Source organism: Monodelphis domestica, chromosome 4 (genome assembly GCF_027887165.1).
Source record: "Monodelphis domestica isolate mMonDom1 chromosome 4, mMonDom1.pri, whole genome shotgun sequence".
NCBI classification, from domain to species: Eukaryota; Metazoa; Chordata; class Mammalia; order Didelphimorphia; family Didelphidae; genus Monodelphis; species Monodelphis domestica.
Genome location: NC_077230.1, coordinates 419,694,377 through 419,720,210, shown reverse-complemented (window position 1 = coordinate 419,720,210; position 25,834 = coordinate 419,694,377). Strand labels below are relative to the sequence as shown.

The 25,834-nt window shown below is 53.2% G+C and overlaps 4 protein-coding genes across 7 annotated transcripts; 3 read left to right on the top strand and 1 right to left on the bottom strand.

Moving 5' to 3' along the window:
- The first annotated feature begins 733 nt into the window (after positions 1-733).
- Positions 734-8,642, top strand: CRX (cone-rod homeobox). Of its 2 annotated transcripts, none has more exons than XM_001372308.3 (3): positions 734-845; positions 7,514-7,665; positions 7,910-8,642. In XM_001372308.3, exons 1-3 carry the CDS (start codon positions 734-736, stop codon positions 8,591-8,593), a joined length of 948 nt encoding a protein of 315 aa, XP_001372345.1. In that variant the 3' UTR covers positions 8,594-8,642. The 2 variants fall into 2 exon arrangements, with proteins under 2 accessions (XP_001372345.1, XP_007492012.1); XM_007491950.2 differs by having other exon boundaries at positions 737-827; positions 7,502-7,665.
- Positions 8,643-13,196: 4,554 nt separating this feature from the next.
- PRSS16 (serine protease 16) lies at positions 13,197-19,501 on the top strand. Of its 2 annotated transcripts, XM_001372277.4 has the most exons (12): positions 13,199-13,442; positions 13,540-13,688; positions 14,650-14,749; positions 14,907-15,036; positions 15,422-15,545; positions 15,712-15,789; positions 15,891-15,938; positions 16,587-16,865; positions 16,951-17,092; positions 17,558-17,737; positions 17,831-17,976; positions 18,370-19,501. In XM_001372277.4, exons 1-12 carry the CDS (start codon positions 13,379-13,381, stop codon positions 18,439-18,441), a joined length of 1,512 nt encoding a protein of 503 aa, XP_001372314.3. In that variant the 5' UTR covers positions 13,199-13,378; the 3' UTR covers positions 18,442-19,501. The 2 variants fall into 2 exon arrangements, with proteins under 2 accessions (XP_056652208.1, XP_001372314.3); XM_056796230.1 differs by having other exon boundaries at positions 13,197-13,442; positions 17,558-17,976.
- On the bottom strand, positions 19,314-21,335 carry ERICH4 (glutamate rich 4). The gene is made up of 2 exons (XM_007491949.3): positions 21,183-21,335; positions 19,314-19,755 (listed from the first exon to the last, which is right to left on the bottom strand). The coding sequence occupies exons 1-2, from the start codon at positions 21,333-21,335 to the stop codon at positions 19,588-19,590; spliced, it is 321 nt and encodes a 106-aa protein (XP_007492011.1). The 3' UTR covers positions 19,314-19,587.
- A 168-nt stretch (positions 21,336-21,503) lies between these two features.
- DMAC2 (distal membrane arm assembly component 2) lies at positions 21,504-25,782 on the top strand. 2 transcript variants are annotated; one of them, XM_056796234.1, is made up of 6 exons: positions 21,504-21,636; positions 23,282-23,508; positions 24,123-24,203; positions 24,495-24,631; positions 24,721-24,883; positions 24,994-25,782. In XM_056796234.1, exons 1-6 carry the CDS (start codon positions 21,622-21,624, stop codon positions 25,160-25,162), a joined length of 792 nt encoding a protein of 263 aa, XP_056652212.1. In that variant the 5' UTR covers positions 21,504-21,621; the 3' UTR covers positions 25,163-25,782. The 2 variants fall into 2 exon arrangements, with proteins under 2 accessions (XP_056652212.1, XP_056652211.1); XM_056796233.1 differs by lacking the exon at positions 21,504-21,636 and adding an exon at positions 21,709-21,848.
- The last annotated feature ends 52 nt before the right edge of the window (positions 25,783-25,834 follow it).

The window sequence follows — 25,834 nt, the reverse complement described above, 5'->3', positions numbered from 1 at the left end:
ACTAGGCTGCCCGTTGGGGGTTCTAGATTCAACGCGGACCCTTATTTATTTTTAAAAACCTAGAATCCAAACTGTGTCCCCAGCCTAGACAGAAGATGGTAAGGGGCAGACAATGGGGTGAAGTGACTTGCCCAGGGTCACGCAGCTGGGACGTGTCTGAGGCCACATTTGAACCCTAGGCCTGGCTCTCCATCCACGGAGCCACCCAGCTGCCCCCAAAGACAGGACCCAAGGTCAGTAGAAGAGGCCACTTTGTCCAGCCGCTGGGTACCGAAAGGTAGTGGGTGTCGAAGGAGCCCAGACCTAGGCAAGAGGGGCTTTGCAGGGAAAGAAAAGGGGTGAAGATGGCCCGGGGCCACAGCTTCCGTCCTTATCTGGTCCTTAGGCCTGAGGGCAGGGAAGGGACAAAGGCAGGGAGGTGGGAGGTGGGGCCCCTGAGCACAGTGATTGTATTCAAAATCTTCACCACCCAGCTAGCACAGAGCTGCCTCTCTCCCTCCCTCTGGCTGCTGTCTTCTCCCTGCACAGGGTGTCCCGCTCCTCCCCATCTCCTCATTCCTCTGCCTCCATCTCCCGGGGCACTTGGCTTTCTGGGTCCCTCCCCGGCAGCCCCGCCGCTCCCGCCGCTCCGTCCTCCTCCTCTAACTTTCTTCTCCCATTGCTCGAGGCGGGAGGGCTCCAGCGGCCCGGCCATCCCTTCAGCCTGGACCCCTGGGTCCCTGCCCCCGGGAGCATGATGTCGTCCTACCTCAAGTCGCCTCCGGCCCATTACTCGGTCAATGCGCTGGCCCTGGCCGCACCTGCCTTGGAGATTCTACACGGCACGGGCTCGGCCGGCTACTCAGGTGAGTGGGGTTTGCGCCGGAAAAAGAGAGGTGGAAGGGCTTGACCCGAGAGGAGGAAGGAGGGAAGGCAGAAAAGGAGGCGTCCAGGGTAGGTCCTCCTGCAGGAAAGAGGAGAGCCAGGAGAAAAGTGGGGGCGACCTGGAGAGCCCAGATACTGAGGCTGATTCTCACACTGTCCCTGGGGAGTAGGATGGGGAAAGAAGCTGCTGGTGTGAAAGTGACTCCCTGGGGCAGCTGGGCAGTTCAGTGGATGGAGCCGTAGCCACAGAGAGGGGAGGTCCTGGGTTCAAATCTGGCCTCAGCCACTTCCCAGCTGGGTGACCCTGGGCAAGTCACTTAACCCCCATTGCCCAGCCCTCACCTCTCCTCTGCCTTGGAACCAATACACAGTATGGATTTCCAGACCTAAAGAGTTAAAAAAAAATAGTGACTTCCTTCCAGTCCCCGATGGCTTGCGGCTATTATTCTCCTTTTGCAAGATAGAGAAACCAGAAGCTCCTCCGGGGTTTGATCGGGTCCTTCCTACGCTTCAGAGCCGTCCTCTATCCATTTTGTCAATTGATTCTAAGAGACCCCCCAAGAATGGAAGGCGCAGAGAGGGGAGAAACTGGCCAGGAGGGAAGTCTTAAGTTCATTCACATTTCTAGGTCTAACGCAATTAGCACGATAAGCCTAGCGAGGCAGCTAGTCCAAGCTGGGAGCTCTGGAGAATGCCATCTCTAGGTTGTCTGTCTACACCCGCTAGGTTGCCTGTCTACACCCGCTAGGTTGCCTGTCTACACCCGCTAGGTTGCCTGTCTACACCCGCTAGGTTGCCTGTCTACACCCGCTAGACTGCCTGTCTACACCCGCTAGGTTGCCTGTCTACACCCGCTAGACTGCCTGTCTACACCCGCTAGGTTGCCTGTCTACACCCGCTAGGTTGCCTGTCTACACCGGAGCAAACCCTTTCACAGCTTTTCTTTCTTTTTTTTTTTTGTGGAAAAGATGGCAAAATCAGGTAGAGCCGAGGGAAAAGCCAGGCAGACCCAAAGTGATGAACTTATATCACGGATGAATGCCTTTGGTGGGATCTTACAAGGCACCCTTTTACAGGGCTTGGTCTTGCCTGGCGTTTGGTAAGCACCTACTACGTGCTAAACAAGGGAAGCTGTGTGGTGCTATGGGGTAAAGAGTGCTGGTCCTGGAGTCGGGCAGCCCCAGCTTCCTAATTCAAATCTGGCCTAAGACACGTACTAGCGGTGTGATCCTGGACAAGTCACTTAACCCTGTTAACCTCATCTAGAAGAATAGCCAGAAAAGGAAAGGGCAAACCAACCACTCGAGTATTTTTGTCCAGAAAACCCCAGATGGGGTCACTAAACGCTGGGAAGAACCAGCCTGGGGAAGCCAAGAAGAGCCGGTCTGATTCCATGGTGCTCAGTCCAGTGGGGGAGGAAACAATGCAGGCTGCCATGTATAGAGAGGATGTAGGCAGGGAAAACTTGAGATGATCCACTAAGGGAAGGCCAGGGCATTAGGGGAACCTGGGAAAGCCCTCTTGGAAGAGAAGGTGGCAACATGATGGGCCCCGGAAGAGGTGAGGGCTAGCCCGGCACCTAAAGATGGAGAGCCTCAGTGTGGCTGAATCTCAGAGCTTTGAGTACCAAACAGGGTGGAAGGGCTGGGTCAGACTTGAATTTTAGGGCAGCGGAGTGGACTCCGGACTCCGAACCGGAACCGGAACCGAATCCGGGAGAGTTTTGGGACAGGGAGATGCCAACCCAAACAGGCAGTCCAGGTGGCAGGTGAGGAGGACCTGCTTCCTTGCAGAAGAGAGAAGGGAATGTAGACAGGATGTTACCAAGACTTGGCTAGATAGATGTGATTCCATGAACTACAGGATGCCAGGGGATCACTATCCCTGGGGTGTAGGATGGGAAAAGAAGCTGCTGGTGTGAAAGTGATTCACTGGGGCAGCTGGGTGGTTCAGTGGGTGGAGCTGTAGACCCAGAGAGGGGAGGTCCTGGGTTCAAATTTGGACTCAGAAACACTTCCCTAGCTGAGTGACCCTGGGCCAGTCACTTAACCCCCATTGCCCAGCCCTCACCACTCCTGCCTTGGAACCAATACACAGTATGGATTTTCTTTTCCCAATTACATGTAATAACAATCTTCCACCACCCGTTTCTGAAGTTATAAGATCCACATCTTTCCCCTTCTCCCTCTCCTCCCCCCATCCGTAGACCGGCAGCAAATTGATCCGGCTTATACATTGTATTATCATACAAAACCCTTCCAAGTTGGTCGTTGTTGTAAGAGAATACTCAGATAAAACCAAATCCCCCCCCCCCAAATTGATGGGGGAAATGGGATGCGCCCATCCCATCCTCTGCCATCTTCTTTCCTCCATCAGGACTTTTCTAGCTTCTATTTGTGTAGCCAGAAAGTATTTCGCTCCAGGCAATAGTCTGAATTCCTTTCAAGGATTTGATCTCTTTGCCTGTGGGCACAAGGAGGCTCAGTTTTCCTCATAGTTCCACTGTCGTGGCCATGTTGCTACTGGGAGCTAGCTTGGACCACAGGCTCCCTTCTCCGCAAGGCGATGTCTAGGGTTACTCTTGGTTTTATTTATTTATTTTTAAACCCTCATCTTTTGTCATGGAATCAATACGGTGTATTGGCTCCTAGGCAGGAGAGTGGTAAGGGCTAGGCAATGGGGGGCAAGTGACTTGCCCAGGGTCACACAGCTGGGAAGCTTCTGAGGTCACATTTGAACCCAGGATCTCCCATCTCTAGGCCTGGCTCTCCATCCACTGAGCCACCCAGCTGCTCCCTACTCTTGGGTTTTGACTGGGAAGATGACAGTCTCCTGGACCTTAATAGGAACTTAGGAAGATGGGGAAGGGCTTATGTGAATATCTGGAAGGAAGAGGGTGATCAGCTCTCAGAAAGGCTGCAGAAAGCCCAAGAAGGTGGAAGACTAGGCAGAAGCCATCAGATCTGGCAAAGAGGAGGATGTGGAGTGTTGAGTTTATTGAGTGATTGATTAGATCTGGAAGCCCTGACTTCAGCCATGGAGGCTTAAGGAAAGAGTGATTGTTATGGAAGACTTGGGCAGGTTTGCCTTGGAATGGTAGATAAAGGTGGCCAAATCTGGGACGCCAGAGGTCTAGCCCAAGAACATCTTCCAGTGACTGTTGAAGGCACTGGAAAACCACCTTCCTAAAGTCAAGGAGAGGGAGACTTGGCCAAAGTTTACCCCCAAAAGAACCTGGGGATTAGTGTGGGCTGGAAGCTCTACTAAGAGTCTCCTGAGAAATATTAATTAGTTAATTAATTAATAAATGCTTAATGATTAATAATTATTAATCCTGAGGGGACAGCAAGATGGCTCAAAGGATCTGGAGTCAGGATGTCCTGGGTTCAAATCTAGCCTCAGATCCTTCTTAACTGTGTGATACTGGGCAAGTCACTTAACTCCAGTTGCCTAGTCCTTACCTCTCTTCTGACTTGGTTGGAACCAATATGTGGTTATCAAATTTTTTTTTTAAACCCTTACCTTCTGTCTTGGAGCCAATAGGCAGAAGAGTGGTAAGGGCTAGGCAATGGCGGTCAAGTGACTTGCCCAGGGTCACACAGCTGGGAAGTGTCTGAGGCCAGATTTGAACCTAGAATCTCCCGTCTCTAGGCCTGGCTCTCAATCCACTGAGCCACCCAGCTGCCCCCTGGTTAGCAATTCTAAAAGAGAAAAGTAAGAGGTTTTTTAAAGTATCCTGTGCCTTGGAACTATCCAGGAGCCAACTTGATCTCTTAGGCCAGTATTAGATTCCATAGGAGGGTAGGGAAAGGCTTGGTTTTCTGTCCATAGTATGAAACTGCCTGGAACAGAATGGACACACTCATTTTTGAGGGAATGAACAGCCTATGAGGAGAGATTTAGTTGCTGATTACATTTTTACAGCCTGGAGTAAGGAAGGTATTGGAGTTTTCTTGGCAAAGATAGCAGGGTTGTCATTTTCTTCTCCAGCTCATTTTAAAGATGAGGGAATTGAGGCAAACAAAGTGAAATGACTTACCCCAGGTCACACAGCTAGAGGTGTCTGAGGCCAGATCTGAACTCGGGAAGATGTCCTTTTTTTCCTTTTAAATTTTTTATTTTTAGAAATTTTCCATGATTCATGTTTTTTTTCATCTCATCCCTCCCCTCTCCTGGAGTTGAAAAACTACTGGGATATACATACATATACAATCACTCAAACCCATTTCCATATTATTCATTTCTGTAAAAGAGTAATTCTTTAAAACCCCAACCCCAAAACATATACCCATATAAACAAATAGATCATGTTTTCCTCTGGATTTCCGCTCCCACAGTTCTTTCTGTGGATGTGGATAGCTTCTTTCTCTAAGTCTCTCAGAATTGTCCTGGATCGTTGCATTGCTGCTAGTAGAGACGTCCATTACATTCAATTGTGCCACAGTGTATCTGTCTCTGTGTGCATTGTTCTCCTGGTTCTGCTCCTTTCACTGCATCAATTCCTGGAGGTTCTTCCAGTTCACATGGAATCCCTCCAGTTCATTATTCCTTTGAGCACAATAGTATTCTATCACTAACATGTACCACAGTTTGTTCAATCACTCCCTCATTAGGAAGATCTTAAACTCTGTCCACCTCAATTTCCTCAGTTGGAAAATGGAGACAATAACCATTCCCTCCTAGGGTTATTATCCAGATCAAATTCAATGATAATGGTAAGGTTTCTGGCACATAGCCGTCATTATGGGACGATGAATTCCTCTATTCCTTTTCCCCCTTGGAACCACCACCCCTTTGAAGTTTTAGTAGTTTTCAGTTGTGTTCAACTGCTGGTGACCCCTTTTGAGGTCACCAATACTAGAGTAGTTTACCACTTTCTTCCCCAGTTCATTTGACAGTTGATGAAATTGAGACCAACAGCATTAAGTGACTTGCCTAGTGTCATACAGCTAGTGTCTAAGGTCAGATTTGAACTCAGGTCTTACTGACTTCAAGCCCTCCATGCTATCCACCATTGTACTACCTTTACCCTTCAAAGCTTCCTGATTTCCCCCATCTCCTAGTGACACCCCTCTATGTATTCATTTTGTATTTATTTATCTCTACCAAATTCTGTTTGTTATTTATCTCTACCAAATTCAGTGCCTCCCTGGGAATGATAGTTCCCTGAGGGCAGGGACTGGCAGCTTTTGGGGCATCTAGGACAATGACTGAGACTAGGAGACACTTAGAGGTTTGTTGACTGGCTATGCTGATATCCTGACCACACCTGGAGGATTATATCCAGGTATGCATATTTTAAGAAGGGCATTGATAAGTAGGAGAACTTCCAGACCAATATGGTAAATGATGGTCCTGTAGATTGTGCCCAGGCAACAAACTGGAGGGTTTAGTCTGGTGAAGGGAAGGCTTAGAACTGCCCTGGAGTAAAGAATTACACCTGGATCTCAGAAGACAGAAGGTGAGAGCATCTGTGGAGTTTGACTTGATTTAACATCTGGAAAAGTTAAGTGACAAAGAGCTCTCCAAAGGGAGGTAATGAAATCACTGAGGATTTAATTATGTTGAAGAGTGATTTAATTAAGGATTGAGTGAATTAAGGGTCGGACTAATTGACTGTTTGCCTCCCTTCTACCTCAAGATTCTTGTAGTCCCCATTTTACAAAGAAAGGGAGGACAAGGGACTGTGTAACTGTGAGTTTTCTGGCTCCTAAGCGTCCAGACGTATCCCAGAGCCTCCTTCATTGGTAGGTAAAGCCTTCTTTGAGAACCTAGTGTTATCCCCAGTTTATAGATGAGGAAGCTGAGCCCCAATGCAGAATAGAGACTTGCCCGTGAGTACATCAAGGCCAGGAAACCAGAAACCAATTCTTCAGACTTCTCATCTTTTTCTTTTCTTTTCTCCCATATTCCATGACTTCTGGGGGAGAGGAGGAGAGAATGAAGACGGCTAGCAATAGGGAACAATGTGAAGAGTGCTGAATTTGAAACCAGAAGACCTGAGTTCAAAAGCTGACTTTTCTATTCAATACCTGTGTGATCTTGGAGAAGTTGCTTCACCTCTCTGAATCTCAGTTTTCTCATTGACAAAATGAGAAAGTTAGGCTAAATGACTTATAGGAAGTGGTGGTCCTAATTAGCCTGGAGAAAAATCTTCTCCCTTCTTGTTGATGATCAAAGTCTTCCAAGTATTGGAAGGGTCATTATTAGTTTTGTTTGAAAGCCAGAAGCATGGGGCAGGGGGGAAGTTACCAAGAGACTCATTCAGACTTCACGGTTCGAGTTGTCAAAAGGTAGATGGGCTGCGTTGAGGTGGGTGGCTCCCTCCTCCTTGGAGGAGGCCCACAGCTGGGTATCAGCTCGGATGGATGGATGGATGGATGGATGGATGGAAGGATGGATGGATGGATGGATGGATGGACGGGTTCGAGCAGGAAAGTGGTACGGTGTCCTTTGATGATTGGGGAAAGGGGAAGAAGGAAGGAAAGGTGAGGAAAGGGAGAGATGGAAGGCATGGGGAGAAGGAAAGGAAGAGAAGACTAGGACAGCTTTGACCTGGTGGCCCTCCAACCCGGATTTTCTCAGAGGGCTTCTCATGGTGAGCTAACCTGAGGTCTTTGACTGGGACTGTCCATCTCCCCTTACCCAGGCACGCCTCGGAAGCAGCGCCGAGAGAGGACCACATTTACTCGGGCTCAGCTTGACATCCTGGAAGGCCTTTTTGCTAAGACCAGATACCCTGATATCTTCATGCGAGAAGATGTAGCTGGCAAGATCAACCTACCAGAATCTCGAGTCCAGGTCCTAGACTTAGGAGCCCTCCCCGTTAGTCCCCCTCCGGTCCCTGGCCCCTCTACCTCCCCTCAAATGCCCCTCATTGGAAATATTCTCATAACGGCCCCATGGGCACCTGCCCACAGCTGGCATTATCCCCGCCAGATGGCTGGGCTAGAATTAAGTGTCCGTGTTGGGGGTGGGCATTTGAACCCAAGTCTGCCTTGGTCTTCCATTTCTAAGTCCTATCCTCACTGTTCCCTTGTTCCAGGTTTGGTTTAAGAACCGGCGTGCAAAGTGTCGCCAACAGCAGCAGCAGCAGCAGCAGCCGGTGGGCGGGGGCACGTCTAAGGCCCGACCAGCCAAGAAGAAGTGTGTCTCCCCACCCCGAGGCGGAGCAGAGCCTGGGCCAGAACCACCCGGTCCCTACAGCCCAGCCCCGGCTCCCTCGGCTACTCCTCCTTCAGCATCTGTATCCATCTGGAGCCCTGGGCTCTCCCCACTGTCCGACCCGCTGGCAGCAATGGGCGCTTCGGGAAGTTCAGCAGTCTGCACCCAGCGTGCTCCGGGGGCTCCTGTGGCTGCCTCCTCTTCCTATGCTCTGACCTATGCCCCAGCCCCAGCAGCCTTCAGTGCCTCCTCTTCACCCTATGGAAGTTCTAGTTCCTTCTTCGGGGGTCTAGACTGCAGTCCCTACCTCTCACCCATGGGGTCCCAGCTGGGAGGACCCGGCTCCTCCCTCAGCCCGCTCCCTGCTCCTGGTTTGGGACCCCACTTGGGCCAGTCGCCAGCCTCCCTGTCTGGTCAAAGTTTTGGGGCTGGGGGCCTGGGCTTCAGCCCTGTGGACTGCCTGGATTACAAAGACCCCAGCAGCGCCTGGAAACTCAACTTCAACACAACAGCTGATTGCCTGGATTACAAAGATCAGGGCTCCTGGAAATTCCAGGTGTTATAGAGGATGGAGAGGACGGCTGGGTCCGAACCTTAAAAGAATCCTTCTTTCTGAGCCAGGGGATAGGTGGGGTGTTGGAGAAACACTTGATTTGGTTTCAGGATCTGGGTTCAAATCCTGATTGCCCATTTATCACCTTGATCACCTTAAACCATTCTCTTCTCCTTTCTGGGTCTCAGTTTCCCTATCTATAAAATCAGGGTGTATGGGAGGGTGACACTAGATGATTCTCAAGGTGTCTGCTAGCAAGCAGCTTCCAAAGGAAAGGCCTGGTTTTAGCTGGATGCAAAGGATCGCCATTTTGAACCTTGGACAGCCTATATCGTGCTATGATTCAGAAGAATGAGAATTTGAAAATCATGGGGTCCACCCCAAGAGAGAGGACTTAGATAGCCACGATGACCGGCACTCCTGCTCCCCACCTCTCAAGTAGGGAAGGACTTGATTTTCCTAGAACATTGGGCCCATCACTTCTCCTCAGTGCAGCAGAAAAGAAGAATCAAACCCCATTTTCAGCATTTGGGACCTTTGGGTGGCCAAGTCAGTTGCTCTCTCAGCTCCAGTTTCTTCACCTGTAAAATAAGAGGGGGATGACTTCCTGGCAACCAACGTCCCTTCCACTCATGTGAAATGATGCTTGGTCCAAAAACCACCCCAGAAAGTTTTTTTAAGTTTACCTTAAAGCATCCTTCAAAGAAATCTTGGCAACCTGAAAAAAAGCCCACAAAAACTTCAGACTACAGCTCAGAGCTTCGAAGGCCCATCTTTAGGCAGCCCTATTCTGAAAACCTCACCTAACCCAACCTGGCTTATAGGCCCCCCACCCTGGAACTGTGCGTAGGCCAAGAACTTGGGGCATTTCAAGCCTGTTCAGTCCAGCAGGCCCTCCCCACACATGTCACCTGTCTGGAAATGGTCCAGATGTCCAGCTCCAGGAGCTGAGCTATTTGGCTGTTTTTTTCTTTAATCCGGTTCTTGTTTTTAAAGAAGTTGGGCGTGGTGTTAAGGCCTTTGGAATGCTGGATGAGCCTGGAGTAGTGGGGGGTCCCTGCAGAACCTGTGAGGGACCATCTAACTTCACCCCACATCCTTGTTATTGGGAATCCCTTTGGGGTATTGTTGACTGTGAGTTCACACTTCAGTCTTTGGACGATCTGAGAGTCTACTTCCATTGGCATGGGGTTTGGGGTTGAAGGGAGGGAAATGGGGAAAAGAGGGTTTAGTGGGAAGGTCGCCAGGCTGGTTGGATGTTTCTGAGACATCACTGTTAATCTTGGCTCTGCCATTAGCCATTATGTGATTAGACAAGTCCCTTCTCTTGGGATCCCTTGGGCTAGAATGATCCCTGAAGGTAAGCGTTTATTGAGCACCTACTATAGAGTGCTGGATCTGGAGTCAGGATTCCTCTTCCTGAGTTCAAATCCAACCTCAAGACACTTCTTTGGACAGGTCACTTTACCCTGTTTGCCTCAGTTTCTTCATCTGGAAAATGAGCTAGAGAAGGAAATATTGACCACCTACTATGTGTCAAGGCAGTTAGGTGACATAGTGGATAGAGTGCTGGATCTGGAGTCAGGATTCCTCTTTCTGAGTTCAAATCCAACCTCAAGACACTTCTTTGGACAGGTCACTTCACCCTGTTTGCCTCAGTTTCTTCATCTGGAAAATGAGCTAGAGAAGGAAATATTGAGTAACCTGCTAGGTGACATAGTGGATAAGAGTGCTGGATCTGGAGTCAGGATTCCTCTTCCTGAGTTCAAATCCAGCCTCAAGACACTTCTTTGGACAGGTCATTTACCCTGTTTGCCTCAGTTTCTTCATCTGGAAAATGAGCTGGAGAAGGAAATGACAAGCCACTCTAGTGTCTTTGCCAAGAAAACCCCCAATGAATCCTCCTAAGCTGGAGAGAACTGAAATGACTGTTCTCAATGTGCAGGCAATTATAGGCACCAACCTTAGAAAGGATGCATAGGGAATGGACCACTAGAATTAGTGGGGGGATCGGGAAGAGCTTGTAGAAAGCAGGATTTTAGTGGAGTCCTCAAGGGGATGGGGGAGAGGCAAGGGAGAGCTTGGGAATATTTTCTCTTTAAGGTACATCAAAGAGGCCAGTGTGGCCGGCAGGAAGGACTTGTTGGAGGTGGTCCTGAAAGACACTGGAAGTCAAAGGTCAGGACCGAGGTTCAAAATCCACTTCTGATGCACTCAGCCTCAGTTTACTCATGCAGAATGGACTGTCGCAGACCTCAAAGGACCCTTCCAGCTGGGGTTCCCTTGGACGTGTCCTCATCCTTGGGCAGCTGTATATTTCCAGTTCCTTGTGAAAATCAACGACATCCCCTCTTTCCAAGTTAGCCCTTCTCATTGGACCCTTGTGTTCTCAGGGCATTTTCTGGACCATCCAAGAAGCCTTTGGAGTCCTGACCTGAGAGTGGGTCCTCACCTGTTCCCTCCCAGAGCCTCACCCTCCTGCAGCCTCACCTCCTAGATGATCTTCTTGAGAGTCAACATGTAGTGAGAGAACTCTTCCTCCCCTAACTTGTTCCATTTCAATAAAAATTTAAAAGCCCCCAAAGAATCTGGTTTCTTGGAATGATGGGAAAGTGACAAGGACTGGGAGTGGGGGATCCCCTTTACCACCTCTGTCCCTGTTCTTTCTGGTCTCCAGCATCCTGCCTCAGTTTCCCCAACTTGGTCTCTTTCCAACTCCTGTTCTTCTCCACCCACCGGTTTCCCCCTTTGCCACCTTGTTTCTGTGTTTCTGTCTCCGACCTCTTTCTGGGTACCCTCCCGGATATAGTCAGGTCTCCCTGGGCCACAGACCAGCGTTCCCTCCCTGCCTCCCGCCCTCCCGCCCTCCCTGATCTAATTTTGCAAACACCAGCTCCAATCCTCTTAGCCTGGCCAGTCCCTGGGGCCTTCTCAGCAGGTTGGTGACTGACTTAGAGGGGATTTGGGGGAGGGAAGGGTGGCTGAGCCTGATGGGAAATGGGGACACCGAGTCCCGTCCTATTCAAACAAGAACTGCCTTGGGGACGACGCCTACTGGGCAAAGGAACCACCCCAGCAAGGTAGAAGTACCCTCGTGCTCGGGGATGAGGGGCGGCGGGTTCCAGATGCTCCGAGCTGCCTCGGTTTCCCAAAGGGGGCCTGGCCCCTAGTAGCCCTGTGCTGGACAAATCAAACAGGCTGAATGCTGGCCCTTAGTGTGGTCTCCCGGCCTTTCCCGAGTGTCCACCCCGCTGGGTTTGGGGTCACCCAAAAGGACCGTCACCCCCTCCTTGTACAGATGGGCAGTGAGGTGCAGCCAGTTGAAGGTCCTTAAGGAAAGTCCAGGAGGTGGATTCTGAGCTCTGGCCCGGCCCGCTCCGAGCTGGGTGCAGAATGGCCGACGCTGGAGTCCCTGAATGCCAGTCTCGCTGCAGAGGACGACAGCCCTCCCCCCACCCGGAGAGGGAGGGGGCAGATTAATTGAGACCTTAATCCACCTAATCCCTGGGACAGATGGAGGAGGGAGAGCAGGGGGGAAGGCTGGCCAGGCTCCCCAGGTTTCTGGGTTACGGGCGGATTGGAGAACGCCCTGAATTCAAGACCTCGCTCTCCCTGACTCCCTCCCAGAAGGCCCTGAAGTGCTTTCCACGTCCGAGGCACCCCCGACCTGGGCTCATCTTCGCCTGGGAAGCCTTGGTTTACCCCAGAACAGGGCCACGGGGAAGGGAAACTGAGGGAGAGAGGAGGAGGCTGAGGGAGGAAAAGAGGGAACGGTTGGGGCGGGAGAAGGAAAAGATGGAGGGATCCCTCTTAGGAATGTGGAGGACAGAAATAGGAAAGGCAGGAAGGAGGGCCGAAGGACGGAAGGGGGTTCAGGCCCGCTCTCTTCCCCTGGATTATTTCAAAAGCCTTTTAATTCCCCAGCCTGCAAGCTTCAGGTCTTCTCCGTCCAATCACTCTCCAACCAGCTGCCGTGTCCTTTTTTAATTAACATTTTATTTGAATAACATTTCTGTTTTCTGAAGTTCTGGGGTCCAAATCGGCCCCCTCCCGGCGCTCCCCACTCAAATAGAATCCATCACGTTGGTGGGACAGTGGGCAGTGCCAGGCTCGGCATCGGGAAGGCCTGAATTAATAGTTGGTGTCAGATCCTGGCTGTGTGGCCCTGGGCAAGTCACTCCACCCTGGTCACCTCAGTGTCCTCATGTGTCAAATGAGTGGAAGAAGGCAGTGGCGAACCACTCCAGTGCCTGGGCGAGGAAAACTCTCGAGTGAAGTGCCTGAACAACACCCTAGGGCTGCCCCACTTCTCCACGCACTCCAATCTGGTCCTGCTCCTCGTGATGCCTATCTCCACGGGCCATCTCTCGGCCCGGGCGGCCGTGGCTTCCTTGGAGGCTCCGTCACCACCTTCTGCCCCATTTGCTGGCTTGGAGTCCTGGCTGCCGCTCTTTAGCTGATGAACAAATCATGGCCCCTTCCCGAGCCTCAGTTTCCCCTATTGTAAAATGGGGGAGACAGGACTAGAGAGCTTCTCCCTCCACGGTTCTATGGTCCTGGGATGGAGAGAGAAGGGGGGTGGGGGGGGAACGAGACGCCAAAGCCAGGCGGCCTTTAGGGAAGTAACCCGAGAAGAGGAAGCCGAGTCGGTAGCTGCCTGAGCATCGCTTTCCGGTGAGCTTGGGGGGTTCCTACAGACGCTTGTCCCAGCGAGCCTCGGACTGGCCAGAAGCCAAAGGGGGCCGTTATAAGGGCTTCCCCGGCGCCAGGCTGTTCCCCTCTGCGAGGCGTCTGGGAATGGCTCCTGCCGCTCTCCTGCTGGCTCCCCTTCTCCTGGCATCCCTCCGGGACGTCTCGGCAGGTGTGTCTCCTCCGTCCCCCCAAGCCCGGGACCCCGGACGCCAGAGGCCTGGGGATCTCCCGGGGAGGCCCGGCGTGCCCTTCTCCTTCTCTTCCAGGCTCCCTCTTGAGCCGGCTGCGGGACCACGTCCGAGAAGCGCAGGCTGGGCTGGGCCGGAGCCCGGGGGAGCCGAGTTCGGTGACGGAGGGCTGGCTCTGGCAGCCGCTGGATCCTTTTAACAGCTCCGACGGGCGCTCCTTCCGCCAGGTCAGCCTCGGCCCTGCCCGGCCGGCCTCCACGAGGACCTGATCTCTCAGAGCACCCCTGGCCCGGGCCTCTCAGCGCGTACCCTTCCGGGGTTCAAATTCCACCCCCCGCGAGGCAGCTCAGCTCCCACATCCTCTCCCACCTATCCTGGGCCCCAGATCCCCCCAACGAGCCTCCGAAGCCCAGAGCCTCCCCCAGTGCTTTCCAGCCTTCTTCCTGGTCCGGCTTCTCTTCTTCTCTGAGAATCTGCTCTCCAGGGAACAAACCAGGGATTAAATCGCTCATTTTCCTGCCCCAGGATGGGTATTTGCGCTCTAGTTCCCAGGGATTGCCAGCCTCCTGGCGACAGGGGATGCCCTGGCTCTCACACCCCACCATCACCCTGGGGGCGTGGAAGCACTGAAGGCCAGGACAAATAGGGAAGTGGGATGGTTGGGGTTTGGGCTTCTCTTTTAGAAAAACCCTAGGGTGTCTGTCTTAGAATCCATACTGTGTATTGGTTTCAAGGCAGAAGAGCAGTGAGGGCTAGGCCATGGGGGTCAAGTGACTTGTCCAGAGTCACACAGTGGGAAATGTCGGAGACGAGATTTGAACCCAGGACCTTCTGTCTCTGGGCCTGACTCTCCATCCACTGAGCTGCCCCCCACAGTAAGTTCTTTAAGGGCCAGGCAAAGAGGGTTAAGTGATTTGTCCAACTAGGAAGTATCTGAGGTCAAATTTGAACCCAGAACTCGAACCACTGAGCCACAGAGTTTTAATGGGAGTGATGGACCCATAGTCCCAAGAAAGCTGGTGGGAAGGGGATAAGTTACTTTCTCTCTCTACCCATTTCCTGCTCTATAACGGGGAGGTAAGTCTGGAGCGTTCTTCCTCACAGGGCCAGTGAGGGCCAGAGGAGTGGGGGTGGCTGTTCTGTCTGTCTGTGGGTGCCAAACGTGACTGCTTCCATCTCCCCCCTCAGAGGTACTGGGTGAATGTCGGACACTGGCGGCCCCCACGTGCTCCCGTTTTCCTGCACATTGGGGGTGAAGGCAGCCTTGGGCCAAGCTCCGTGTGGAAAGGTATAAAAGGGCTGCAGATGGGAGCCCTAAGAGGAGGCCACCAGGCTTGGAGGCATACTCTGAAGCCTTGGGAGGCAATGAGCTCCCCATCGCCCGGGGTATCCAAGCTGAGGCTGGGTGGTCCCTAACCGGGCACGGCTGTCTCTCCTTCCCTCAGGTCACCCTGGGACCCTGGCCGCCAGCTGGGGGGCCCTGGTGATATCCCTGGAGCACCGATTTTATGGACAGAGCATCCCCCCAAGGGGACTTGATGGGGCTCAGCTCCGCTTCCTGTCCAGCCGCCACGCGTGAGTGGGTGTTGTCCAGGGAGAAGAGGGGAGGATGAGGCGTCTCTCTGTCCATCCACCCTAGCGCGGCAGGGCCCGGTCGGGGTGTCCTCCTGGGGCATTTGGCCCTGTTCCTCAGTCACCTGGATGTCTTCTGGCGGGGGGAGGCCTGGGCAGCCCCGGAAGCCCCCCCCCCCCCCCCCCCCGCCTTCCCCCTTCTCAGTCTCTGTGTCTTTCTGTGCGTGTGTGAGGCGGCCTTCCCTGCCGCGGGGCTCCCCCTCCTCATTCCACAGAGGAGGAGGCTGGAGTTAGGGGGTCGGGACAGACGTGGGTCTTCCGGTGCCTCGGGATGAGAGGTTTGTCTCATGCTCTGTCTCTGCCTTGTCCGTCTGTCCTCGGTCCTCAGCCTGGCGGACGTGGCCTCTGCCCGCCTCCGTCTCTCTGGAATCTACAACATCTCGGCCTCCAGTCCCTGGATTGCTTTCGGAGGGTCCTATGCTGGCTCCCTGGCGGCCTGGGCCCGGCTGAAGGTTCAAGAGCTTCCCTCCCTAGACCCTGGGAGCAGGGGGAGGGGAGGGTGGGCCAAGGAGACATCCGCCAGGATCCAAGCAAGGCTCTCTCTAGGACACAGGCCTAGGCCCAGGGGGAGGGCATCCTCCCTGGGACTCATGGGCCGTTCTCCGCCGCCTCCTCTAGTACCCCCACCTCATCTGGGCAGCCGTGGCCTCTTCAGCTCCTGTGCAAGCCCAGCTGGACTTTTCCGGTTACAATTGGGTAAATCAGTCTGGGCAGTGGGCACAAGGAGGGAGGGACCCGGCTTTGGGGAAGGGTATGGAGGCCGGATTTGGAGCCCGCTGCCCTGCTTTCTCCCCCAGGTAGTGTCCAGAAGCCTGGCAGACCCACAAGTGGGGGGCTCCCCCAAGGTACTCTCCAGGGGGACTCAAGTGTGGGCCCTTTAGAATGTAGATTCCTTGAGTAGGGATTGTTTCATTTAGGGCCAGATCCAGGACTCGCTGGCCCACTGGTCCCCACTGGGAAGGAACGGACAGCCAGACGGGCGCCAGGCCCTGCCTGGAGGGGAGGCATTCCCCCGAGGAGGGATGGCCCCGGGAGGGAGGCCTGGACTAGGGAACGCCTAGGATGGAAGGTGGACCCTCTGTCCCTGTAAGGCCTGGGGAAGTCCAGGTTCTAGTGGGCGCCTGAAAGACCTTCTGGGGCCTCCGTGTCCCCATCCAGAAAGGGAAGAGGTTCGCTGGTTTCTAATACTGGCTCTGCCGCCATCTATAGCCTGGGGGTCCTTGACCAAAGCCTCTCCCTTCTTGGGCTAAATGTCTTCCTCTGCAGCACGGGGGATAAGGGGGGGATTGGGGGGAACCAGAGAGCCTTGGGGGTCTCTCCCTCCCAGGTCTAGATGCGGGGAGTCTAGAGGATGACTCTGGTGTCTGGTTTCTGCTAATGGGAGACAGGAAAGGGGAGCCCAGAGACAACTAGGCCGCCATAGCTAGAGGCGACTGGAGGGGAAAGGAAGACCGACGGGAGGGAGGACCCCTGACTACCATCCATCTTGGTAGTGCCAGAGGGCCATGGCCCAGGCCTTCTCCGAGCTAGATGATCGCCTGTCTGAGGGCGGTGAGACTCGGGCTGTGGTGCAAGCAGAGGTAAGGGCGTGTGGGTCTCTGGAGGCCCCTGAGGATCAGGCTGAGCTCCTGGAGCAGCTGGAGGGGCTGGTGGAGGGAGTGGTGCAGTACGACCAGCAGGCTGGAGCTCCCCTGGACGTGAGAGGTCTCTGCCACCTTGTCTTGGCCAACCAGAGCAGAGGGCCCCTTTCAGGACTCCAGGACGCCATCCAGGTGAGGGTCTGGCTTTGCCGTCCAGGGACCCTGAGGATCTGAGGACCCAGCTTCCTCCCTGGGACTCGGCGATCCTTTCTTATAGCTTGTGCTCCAGACTCTGGGCCTCCCGTGCCTACCCAGCTCCAAGGCAGCTGCCCTGGCTGAACTGAAGGATACCAACCCACAAGCTGCGAGCCTGGGCTACAGGCAGTGGTTCTATCAAACGTGTACAGAGTTTGGATACTGTAAGTGATGATATCTCATCCATCCATCTTTGTCTGGGGCCTGACCTTCTGCCCACCGTGCCTATCAAATAGCCTCCTCCGTGTACCCAGGGCTCTCATGCCACCCGTACCCATGTTTGGGAACCATAGACAACACCCTACAAATAGGGCAGAGGGCCTCGTCACAGAATCACGTCTCCCAGTTGGACAGGACTTTGGTCACCGCATAGAGCAACCCATACAAGAAAGGCATCTCCCACAAGTGGTCCTCCAGGCTGTGCTTGAAGACCTCCTGGGAAAGGGAGCCCACCACCTCTGGAGGCCACGGTCCTCCTGACAAAACTCAGTGTGCACGTAACTAGGAACGCCAGCATAACAAGTGTTACGAGTGCCCGAGTACACCTCTAACTCTAACCTACTACCCACGGACATTTGCCGAGTGGCCGTGGAATTCCCTCCCCATAATCTCCTTCTTCTTCTCTTCAGATATCACTTGTAAGGATCCCAGCTGCCCCTTCTCCAGGCGCAAGACGCTGTCCGACCAGCTTCAGTTGTGTGCTCAGGTGTTTGGGCTCTCGCCCACCTCTGTGGCCCAAGCTGTGAACTGGACCAACACCTACTATGGTGGCTGGAGCCCAGGGGCTACCCGTGTGTTCTTTGTCAATGGTAAGGGGTGGGTTGGGGTACCCAGAGGCCCTCACTCTCAAGTCAGTTTTACTTGTCCCCTCTCAGTATTTCCTTTCCTCTTCTTCTTCCCAGGAGATATTGATCCTTGGCATGTGCTGAGTGTGCTCCAGGCCCTTGGCCCCTCAGAGCCAGCCATGCTCATGAGGGGCACATCCCACTGCTCGGACATGGCCCCACCCCAGCCTTCAGATCCTCCCAGCCTATACCTAGGGCGACAGGTTAGCAGGCCTTGTTTTCGGGTGGGTAGACTTATTTTCAAGGCCTTTTAAAAAAGTTATGCCCCATGGGGGCTGCTGGGTAGTTCAGTGGATTGAGAGCCAGCCCTAGAGAAGGGAGGTCCTAGGTTCAAATTTGACCTCAGACACTTCCCAGCTGGGTGATCCTGGGCAAGTCACTTGACCCCCATTGCCTAGCCCTTACCACTCTTTTGCCTTGGAGCCAATACACAGTATTGATTCCAAGACGGAAGGTAAGGGTTTAAAAAAAAAAAAAGTTATGCCCCACGGACTCTCAGCCTTTCTTACTTCTAAATCAAAATATGATGGTGGGAAGAGAGGTGAGGTGGTCTGGGGAGAGGACTCAATTCTGACTCTCTCCTTCCTCTCCAACAGAGGATTGTCCAGCAGCTCAAGATCTGGCTCCAGGAGGCAAAAGTCAATCTAGGCAGTCCTGGTGATCAATGAGAGCCTCTGGACACCCCATTACCTTACCCTTTCCCAAGCCTGAACGGATTTCTCTTTTCTCTGAATTGGTAGATCACAAGGGAACTTTCTTCAACTCTTCCTTGCAGCAACCATTTGATGCTTCTAGGTATTTCACTTGCAAACACATGGATCAATGAAAATCTGGCATCTTTTCAGCAAAACCTGGGATCCTGGCCACAAAGAATTCAGAATTTTTGTCAACATCTGCTCCCTTGAAACAAGTACATCTTATCCAGGTCAGCGCCATCTTTGCCGACATTCACATCATTGAGATAATCAGCCTTCTTTTACCTGAAACATCTGCTTTGCTGTCAGAGCTCATGGGCAAACAGTGATCACTCATTTCTGGAATCTCCAGACTGAACAGCAGGATGGCCTAATGGGCAGAGCACGGCATGGGGGATGGGGTCAGAGGACCTGGTCATCTCCCATATTCCTCCCTCTCCTCTCACTTCCCAGGGTAACCTCAGCCAAGGTTCTTTATCGCTCAGGTCTGTTTCCTCATCTGTAAACGGAGGGGGTCAGACTACATGATGTCTAAAGTCTTTGTAAGCTTCATATTCTAGGATCTGAACCTTTGAAAACTTAACTCTCATTTATTTTTAATTTTTAAAAAACCCTTACCTTCCATCTTACAGTCAATATTGGGGATTGGCTCTAAGGCAGAAGAGCTGTAAGGACTTGGCAATGGTGGGTATCTTGCCCATGATAACATAGCTAGTCAGTATCTGAGGCCAGCTTTGAACCCAGAATGTATTGTCTCTAGGCCTGGCTCTCAATCCACTGAGCCACTTCGTTGCTTCCTTGACTCTCACTTAATATCTATATATAATCAGCAAGCATCCATGCCATTTCTCATCTGCAAACATCAAAACCAACAAAACATCTATTTTTTGCCAGAAAATTTACATGCCATTATTATAATTAATTGTGATATTCTCTCATCTGTAATTTGATTCGTTCGCAAACACTGCATCGGTCTCATCCAGGGCAAGAGCTCAATAGCCATCGACTATAAATACTTGCTTTTGTCCGAAAATGTGTGCTAATCTTCTTGAATCTCATGGAGGTTGTGCAGGCTCTGAGTGGGGCATACGGAGGTCCTTAAAGTGGCTCCTCAGGTTCTCAGAGAGTGATTTCAAAGTCAGGGATAAGCCAGTTTGGTGGGGAGGCTCCCAGGTTCCCTCCTTCTCCATCCTGGTCGATCTCTGTCTCTTCCTGAAGCGCCTGGATCTCTAGGCTCAGAGTGCACAGCTGGTTAAACAGTAGTATATCCATTCTCCGCAGGCTCCACTGTTGGAGAGGAAGAATGTTTGTGAGGGGAACCAGCAGACTCAGACCTCAGATGAGGAGCTTGCTGCTTTTTCCCTGCCACCTCTACCCCTTACCCTTGGCAGTTGTTTACTCTGGCAGGTACACCATTCCCCACCATGGCCACCTCTACCATAGGAACTGTTGAACCTTTCCCCAGTGGCCACATCTCCCGATCCTCACCCAGCACGGCCTGGCTCTTACTGGTTCTGGCTTTCTTCTTCTTTCCCATCTCTGTGTATCTCTTTTGCCCTTCTATGCCTCCCTCTGTTCCTAATTCTCTCTTCTTAGTCCAATTTCTCAAGGCAATATGAGGCAGAAAGACAGGGGAGAGGTAGCGTTAAGAGTCCATTCCCACTGCAGGGGCAAGATACCTCCATTCCTCTCTCTCCATCTCACCACCTCTATTCTGTTTCTGTCTTTTTCTTTCTTCATCTCTATTCTGGCTATCTTTGTCTCTCTCCTGTCTCTCCACTTCCTCTTTGCTGTGTCCCCATCACATATGGATCAATGGATTTGCTCCAATTGCTCCTCTATCCTTGGAGAGTCTCCCTCTGCTGGTCTAACCCCCACTCCTCTCCCACCAACTCAGTGGGTCTCTTTCTATCTAAACCCTTCTTTGTCCATCTTTGTGTCTCTGTCTATCCCTGTGATTCTCTAGCTCTGTATTTTTGGGTCTGTACCCAGGTCTGTCTTGATATTTCATTCTATGACTGTCTATCTCTTCCTCATTGTCTCTGTGCTTTGGTGTCTCCATTTCAGCCTATCTGTCTGTCTCTGTTTTAGAGTCTGTGTGTGCCTCTGTTTCTCTCTGTTTTAATGCTTCTCTCTATGTCTCTTTCTCCATTTCTCTCTATCTTCCCCGGCTTCCATCTCTATTTTAGTGTCTCTTTTTTTCTGTGTCTCTCTAAACAAAAAACAAAAACAACCCCCCTTACTTTTTGTCTTAGTAACAACTTGAAGAGGGGCAAAGGCTAGGCAAATCGGAGTTAAGTGATTAAACTAGTAAGTATCTGCGGCCCTGTTTGAATCAGGTTCTCCAGATTCTAGGCCTGGTGTTCATCCACTAATGGAGCTAGCTGCTCCCTCTATCTCTTGTTTTTTTGAGTATCTTTCCCAGCCCCTTCCTTTCTCTCTCCTTCCCCTGGTCTATTCCCTCTGTATCTTTCTCGGCTCTATTTCTGTCTCTCTCTTTTCAATTGTTTTTTTCCCTCTTCATCTCTCTTTTTCTCTGTCCCCCTCTTTCTCTCTCTGAATAGATTTCCCATCTCTCTGTCTCTATATTTGTCTCTCTCCTCTCTCTCACTGTATTTGTGTCTCTCCCCATCTTTCTGTTTCTCTTCATCTCTCCCTATCTCTGTCTGACTCTCTTTCCCCATCTCTCTGTCCCTTTCGACTCTGTCTCTCACCAGCTGGTCCCACACCCAGTCAATGCTGGGCAGGGATTCGGCTCCGGTCTCTGGCCAGCTGCAAGGCCCAACAGGGTCCCGCAGGGCACGAGGCGGAGGCCCCAACTCCAGCGGGGCCAGCCCGGCCATGGTTAGCTGCCCCAAGGCCTCCATTTCACTGCGCAGTCTGGGTCACTTGGCCTCGAAGGGCCAAAGTCCTACGTACCCAGGTCCAGCCGTCTACCCACAATCCCTTCTGCTGCGAGGGGGCCCTGCTGTGGGAGCCTCAGCCGTCAGGGCCGCGGACGTCCTGACCTTGCAGCAGGAGGGATGGAGAGCAGACTTGGGGAACAACTTAGAGGAAGGAGGGTGATAGGGGAGCTCAGGGGTCCAAAAAGATGCTCAATTGGAAGGCTATGGCGCCTTTAAAAAGGGGCCGGCCTCAAAAAGGAAGGAACCAATGAACGACCTAAAGGTGGGTAATAAGGTGGGTGTGACTAGTTCCCACCTAGAGGCGGGGCCTCAAGAGAGAAGCCCGGGTATGGCCGAAAGAGTTGACATGGGAGGGAAAATCCAATAAATGTCATCGGAGGGCGGGACCTCAAGAAGGACGAGCCAATGACTAGGCAGTCGCGAGGGAGAGGCCTCTAGTCAGAGGAAAGAACCAACATGGCGGCGCCCAGAGCGGTAGGTTCCTAGACTGGTCCAGGGTCACCGACGAAGGGTGGCGTCTAGGACTGAGTTCTTCCTAAACTCGCCTCGCAAATGCCTAGGGTGGGGCACTGGATCTCGGAGAGTTAATAAGTTTCCGGAGGGCTTGAACGTCGGGCCAATAGGGGACACGGGAAGGTCGGACTCGGGGGCAGGCCAATAGCCAGATCGTGGGACAGCCAATAAGAATAGGAAACTGCTAGCTACAAAAATCAATGGGAAATGAAGGGGCGCGTGGATTAACAAGCCAATGGGGGAACGAGGAGAGAGGAAGAACCAATGAAGGCTTTTGGAATGAAGTTTCTCCACCGAGGAGGTGGGGCTTAGGGGAAGTGGGGTGGGCCAAGCCGGAGGCAGGACCTTCAGGGGAGGAGAAACAAGGGCGGGGCAAGCAAAGGAGGGGAGGCTGTGAGGAAAGGGACGCCCTGGGGGCGGAGGCTGCTGGGGAAGGGCTGCTTAGAGGGCTTGGTGACCGAAGCAGGTGCACCTAGGATGTGAGCCGGATAGACTCGGGGGCGGAGCCTTACTGGGAACGGGGATGAGCCTAGAATGTTTGGTCCCGGTCCAAAACAATTGGGTGGGATGATTTGAAGGTTCGCTTCGAGGGGTAGGGGGAGATTTAGAATTAATTGGGGTGTGGAGAATTTGGGAATTGAAGTGTACAAGAAAATTTGGAGAAAGAATCTGGGCCCTTAGGAGAGAATTCAGGGGGTGGAGAACCTGTAAGGCCCCAGCCCCAGCCTGTCCATCACAAGACTGCTTTCTCACCCCCTTTCTCCTCCTTCCTCTCTTCTTTCTCCCTTGCTCTCTTTCCTCTCCCCTTCCCTTCTTCTCTTCGATCTTCTTTCTCTCTTCTTGCCTTCCTCTCTTCCCTCCTCCTTATTTCTCTTTGCCTCTTTCCCCTTTCCCCTCTCCTTTCCATCTTGTCTTCCCTTACTCTCTCCTCTCTGCTCTTTTCTCCCTCTCCTTATTTCTCTTTGTCTCCCTCTCTCCCCCTTTCCCTCTCTTTTCTCTTTCCTATCTCTTTGCTTTCCTCTTCTCCTTCCCCTCTTTCTCCTTCCTTCTATCCTTCCCCACCCCCTCCTTTATCCTTCCCTCCCTCTCTGCCCTTCTCTCTCCCTCCCTATTTCTCTTTGCCTCTTTCCCCTTTCCCTCTCCTCTCCATCTCTTCTTCCCTCTCTCTCTTGTCTCTGCTCTTTTCTCCCTCTCTCCCCTTTCCCTTTCTCTTCTCTCCTTCCTATTTCTCTTTGCTTTTCTCTCCTCCTTCCCCACTCTCTCCTTCCATCCTTCCCTCCACCTTCTTTATCTTTCCCTTCCTCTCTCTCTGCTCTTTCTCTCTTCCTCCCTATTTCTATCTCCTTCTTTCCCTCTTTCTCTCTTTTCCTCTGTCTCTGTATCTCTCCTTCTAGCTTCTCCGAGCTTGCTGCCCTGCCTCATGGAGAAGAGGGCCTTCCAGGACCCTGAGCAGCCAGAGTAGCCTGGGCCAAGGCCCTAACCCTAAATATGACCTGAGTCAGGGTGACCCTGACTCCAAGAAGGGGCTGCTGGGCAGCATGACTTCCCGATTCTATGATGTGCAGCAACTTCGAGAATGGATTTTCAGTTTCTGGAGCTGGAACCTATATAGGAAAAACAAGTGAGTGCTGAGGGAAGGTCTTTGAGGGACACCGAGGCCAGCAGGGCCAAATGTAAAAAAGTGAGATGATCCTAGAACATCAGTGCTAGGAAAACCTTTGGAGGCCTCAGAGTCAATCCCCTTATTGTACAGAGAGGGCAACTGAGGCCCAGGAGAAAGCACTGAACCAGGATCTCACTGAGTCAGTCCTAAAGTCTTGGAACTGGAGCTGCAGGCAGCAGATTCAGGGAAGCCTAACAAGTTTCCTTTTTTACAATTGTCCTCATACTTCCAAGAGTGGCCCACATGTCTCCCGAGCAGGCCTGGCCTCGAGGAGGACCCCATCCCCAGGCTATACTGTCTCCTAGGACCCACCTTTTGTCTAGCACCTCTGGAATCAAGAGTTAGATTGGAGGATGGGCAGTCTTCTCTCTGGCATGACAGCATCTTCACGCAGCCATGATTCCTGCCACATTTGACCCAAGTACAGATGTTTCTTTATGTAGGGGGAGAGGTAAACTGAGGCCAGAGTCTCAGAGCCTGGTTCAGAACCAGATATGCTGATGTCCTGACCAGGTGTGGGAGGGAGTCTCTTCTCTGTTATCCGGCCTCTCCTTTCCTCCCCTCTAACTCAGGACCTTCAGCTACACAGCGAAACACTTCGGCCCCAATGTAGCAGCCGCCTACTTTGTCCTGACCCAGGGTGGGGCGGTCAGGTAAGGAAGCCCGAGGCTTTGGGGACCCTGTAGGAGATCTGGAGAATTTGAGCAGTTTTAGGAGTCTGGAAGGGTTCCACTGGATAACTGGGGGATTTGGATTTGAGGGTCCCCAGAGGGGCTGGGGACACTTGGCTGTGAAGGGAGGGAGGGGCTGAACGTTTACACGGGACCCGCTACATGCCAGGCTTTACAAACATCATCTGGCTCAGGAACGGAAGGATTCAGGAAGGTAGATGACAGGGTGGGGGGCCAGAGACCCCCACTAACTTCCCTGCCTTGGCTCCCCAGGTTCCAGGGTCAGGAGTGGATCGGCGCCCAGGACATGCGCCAATTCCTTCGGAACTCTCCTCAGCTCAAAATGCTGCTCCTGGAGGAGGTGGATGCTAGCGGCTGTGTCATCAACTACTACGGCCTGGAAAACCTGGGTGAGGGGGCAGGCGGGGCAGGTGCAGGGCCAGGCTTCCTCTGGTCTGAGGCTGGAGGTCCCAAGTCACCCGTCTCGCCCCCTGGCCAGTGTTCCTGCCGGCGCTGAGGTCCCTGAGGCTGTGTGGCTGCCCCTACGTGGACGACTGGTGCCTGAGCCGCCTGCACTCCCTAAGCAGCTGCCTGCAGGAGCTCTCGCTGGCCGGCTGTCCCCGGGTCACGGAGAGAGGCCTGGCGTGCCTCCACCACCTGGGGTAAGGCCCCTCCTCCCCTCCTCCCCTTCCAAGGCTCACAGGGGCATGCAGCGGTGTTGGGTCCCCCACCCCAATCCTGCCTCATCTACCACCCCAAACTGGTACTCCAGGAACCTGCAGCGACTGGACATCTCGGACCTCCCAGCCGTGTCCAATAAGGGCCTCACCCAAATTCTGGTGGAAGAGATGCTGCCGGACTGTGAGGTGGTCGGGGCAGACTATGCCGATGGGCTGGAGCCCCTCTCTGAGGAGGAGGAGGAGGAGAAGGCCGCAGGGTAGGGGGCCCCTCTGCTCTGACGCCTGCCCACAGGCAGATGGGGCAGGGAGGATTCTGGGGGAAACATGGCCTTCTTCCCCTGCTCCCCTTCCCACGGCCCCATCCCTTGCTCTTCTCTCCTCTGCCCACCTGCCTCCCCCACCTCCACTCAGTCCAGGGGGGGGGGATGGGAACCAGGAGATGCTGCTGGCCCCTCCCTCCCTCTAGATGTGGTGTCTGAGGGAAGAGGAGCCCTCCCCTCCCGGGCTTCTTTAGAGCCGGCTCCGAGGCTCCCCACGGCCCCTCCCCCTCCCTTCTGGCCCAGAGGATAAACGTGGTTGGAAACCGGTCTGGAGGCTCCCGGAGGGGGGAGGGGCGCAGACCTCCCAGGAACAATAACAATAACAATGGCAATAATGGCGAGCTCCAGCCCGGCCCCCTCCCGGCGAGGCTCCATTTTACAGATGTGCAAAGTGAAGTTCCGAAGTTAACATTGGCCGGGCTACCCCAGAGCCTGCCGGGAGGAGCCCCTCGAGGCTCGGGCCGGCTCCCGGACCCCCACCTGCAGGGGCAGCACTGACCTTCCCTGCCGAGGCGGGACGCCTGGCTTCCGAGTACGTTAAATAAAAGAGAAATGAACCAAGTCTGAAGTGAACGGATGGGGGGGACGCTTGGGGGGAATGGATGGGGGAGGG

Excerpts from the sequence above, each read along its gene's own strand:
- DMAC2 (XM_056796233.1), top strand. Across the intron at positions 23,509-24,122 it reads AACCTATATAGGAAAAACAA|GACCTTCAGCTACACAGCGA; the intron begins GTGAGTGCTGAG and ends CCTCTAACTCAG. Across the intron at positions 24,884-24,993 it reads GCGTGCCTCCACCACCTGGG|GAACCTGCAGCGACTGGACA; the intron begins GTAAGGCCCCTC and ends CTGGTACTCCAG.
- ERICH4 (XM_007491949.3), bottom strand. The coding sequence starts at position 21,335 with ATGGAGGCCTTGGGGCAGCTAACCATGGCCGGGCTGGCCCCGCTGGAG. Across the intron at positions 19,756-21,182 it reads ACTGGGTGTGGGACCAGCTG|TGGAGCCTGCGGAGAATGGA; the intron begins GTGAGAGACAGA and ends CCTCTCCAACAG.
- PRSS16 (XM_056796230.1), top strand. The coding sequence starts at position 13,379 with ATGGCTCCTGCCGCTCTCCTGCTGGCTCCCCTTCTCCTGGCATCCCTC. Across the intron at positions 15,037-15,421 it reads TTCCTGTCCAGCCGCCACGC|CCTGGCGGACGTGGCCTCTG; the intron begins GTGAGTGGGTGT and ends CTCGGTCCTCAG. Across the intron at positions 15,790-15,890 it reads ACTTTTCCGGTTACAATTGG|GTAGTGTCCAGAAGCCTGGC; the intron begins GTAAATCAGTCT and ends TTTCTCCCCCAG.
- CRX (XM_001372308.3), top strand. The coding sequence starts at position 734 with ATGATGTCGTCCTACCTCAAGTCGCCTCCGGCCCATTACTCGGTCAAT. Across the intron at positions 846-7,513 it reads GGGCTCGGCCGGCTACTCAG|GCACGCCTCGGAAGCAGCGC; the intron begins GTGAGTGGGGTT and ends CCCCTTACCCAG. Across the intron at positions 7,666-7,909 it reads TACCAGAATCTCGAGTCCAG|GTTTGGTTTAAGAACCGGCG; the intron begins GTCCTAGACTTA and ends CCCTTGTTCCAG.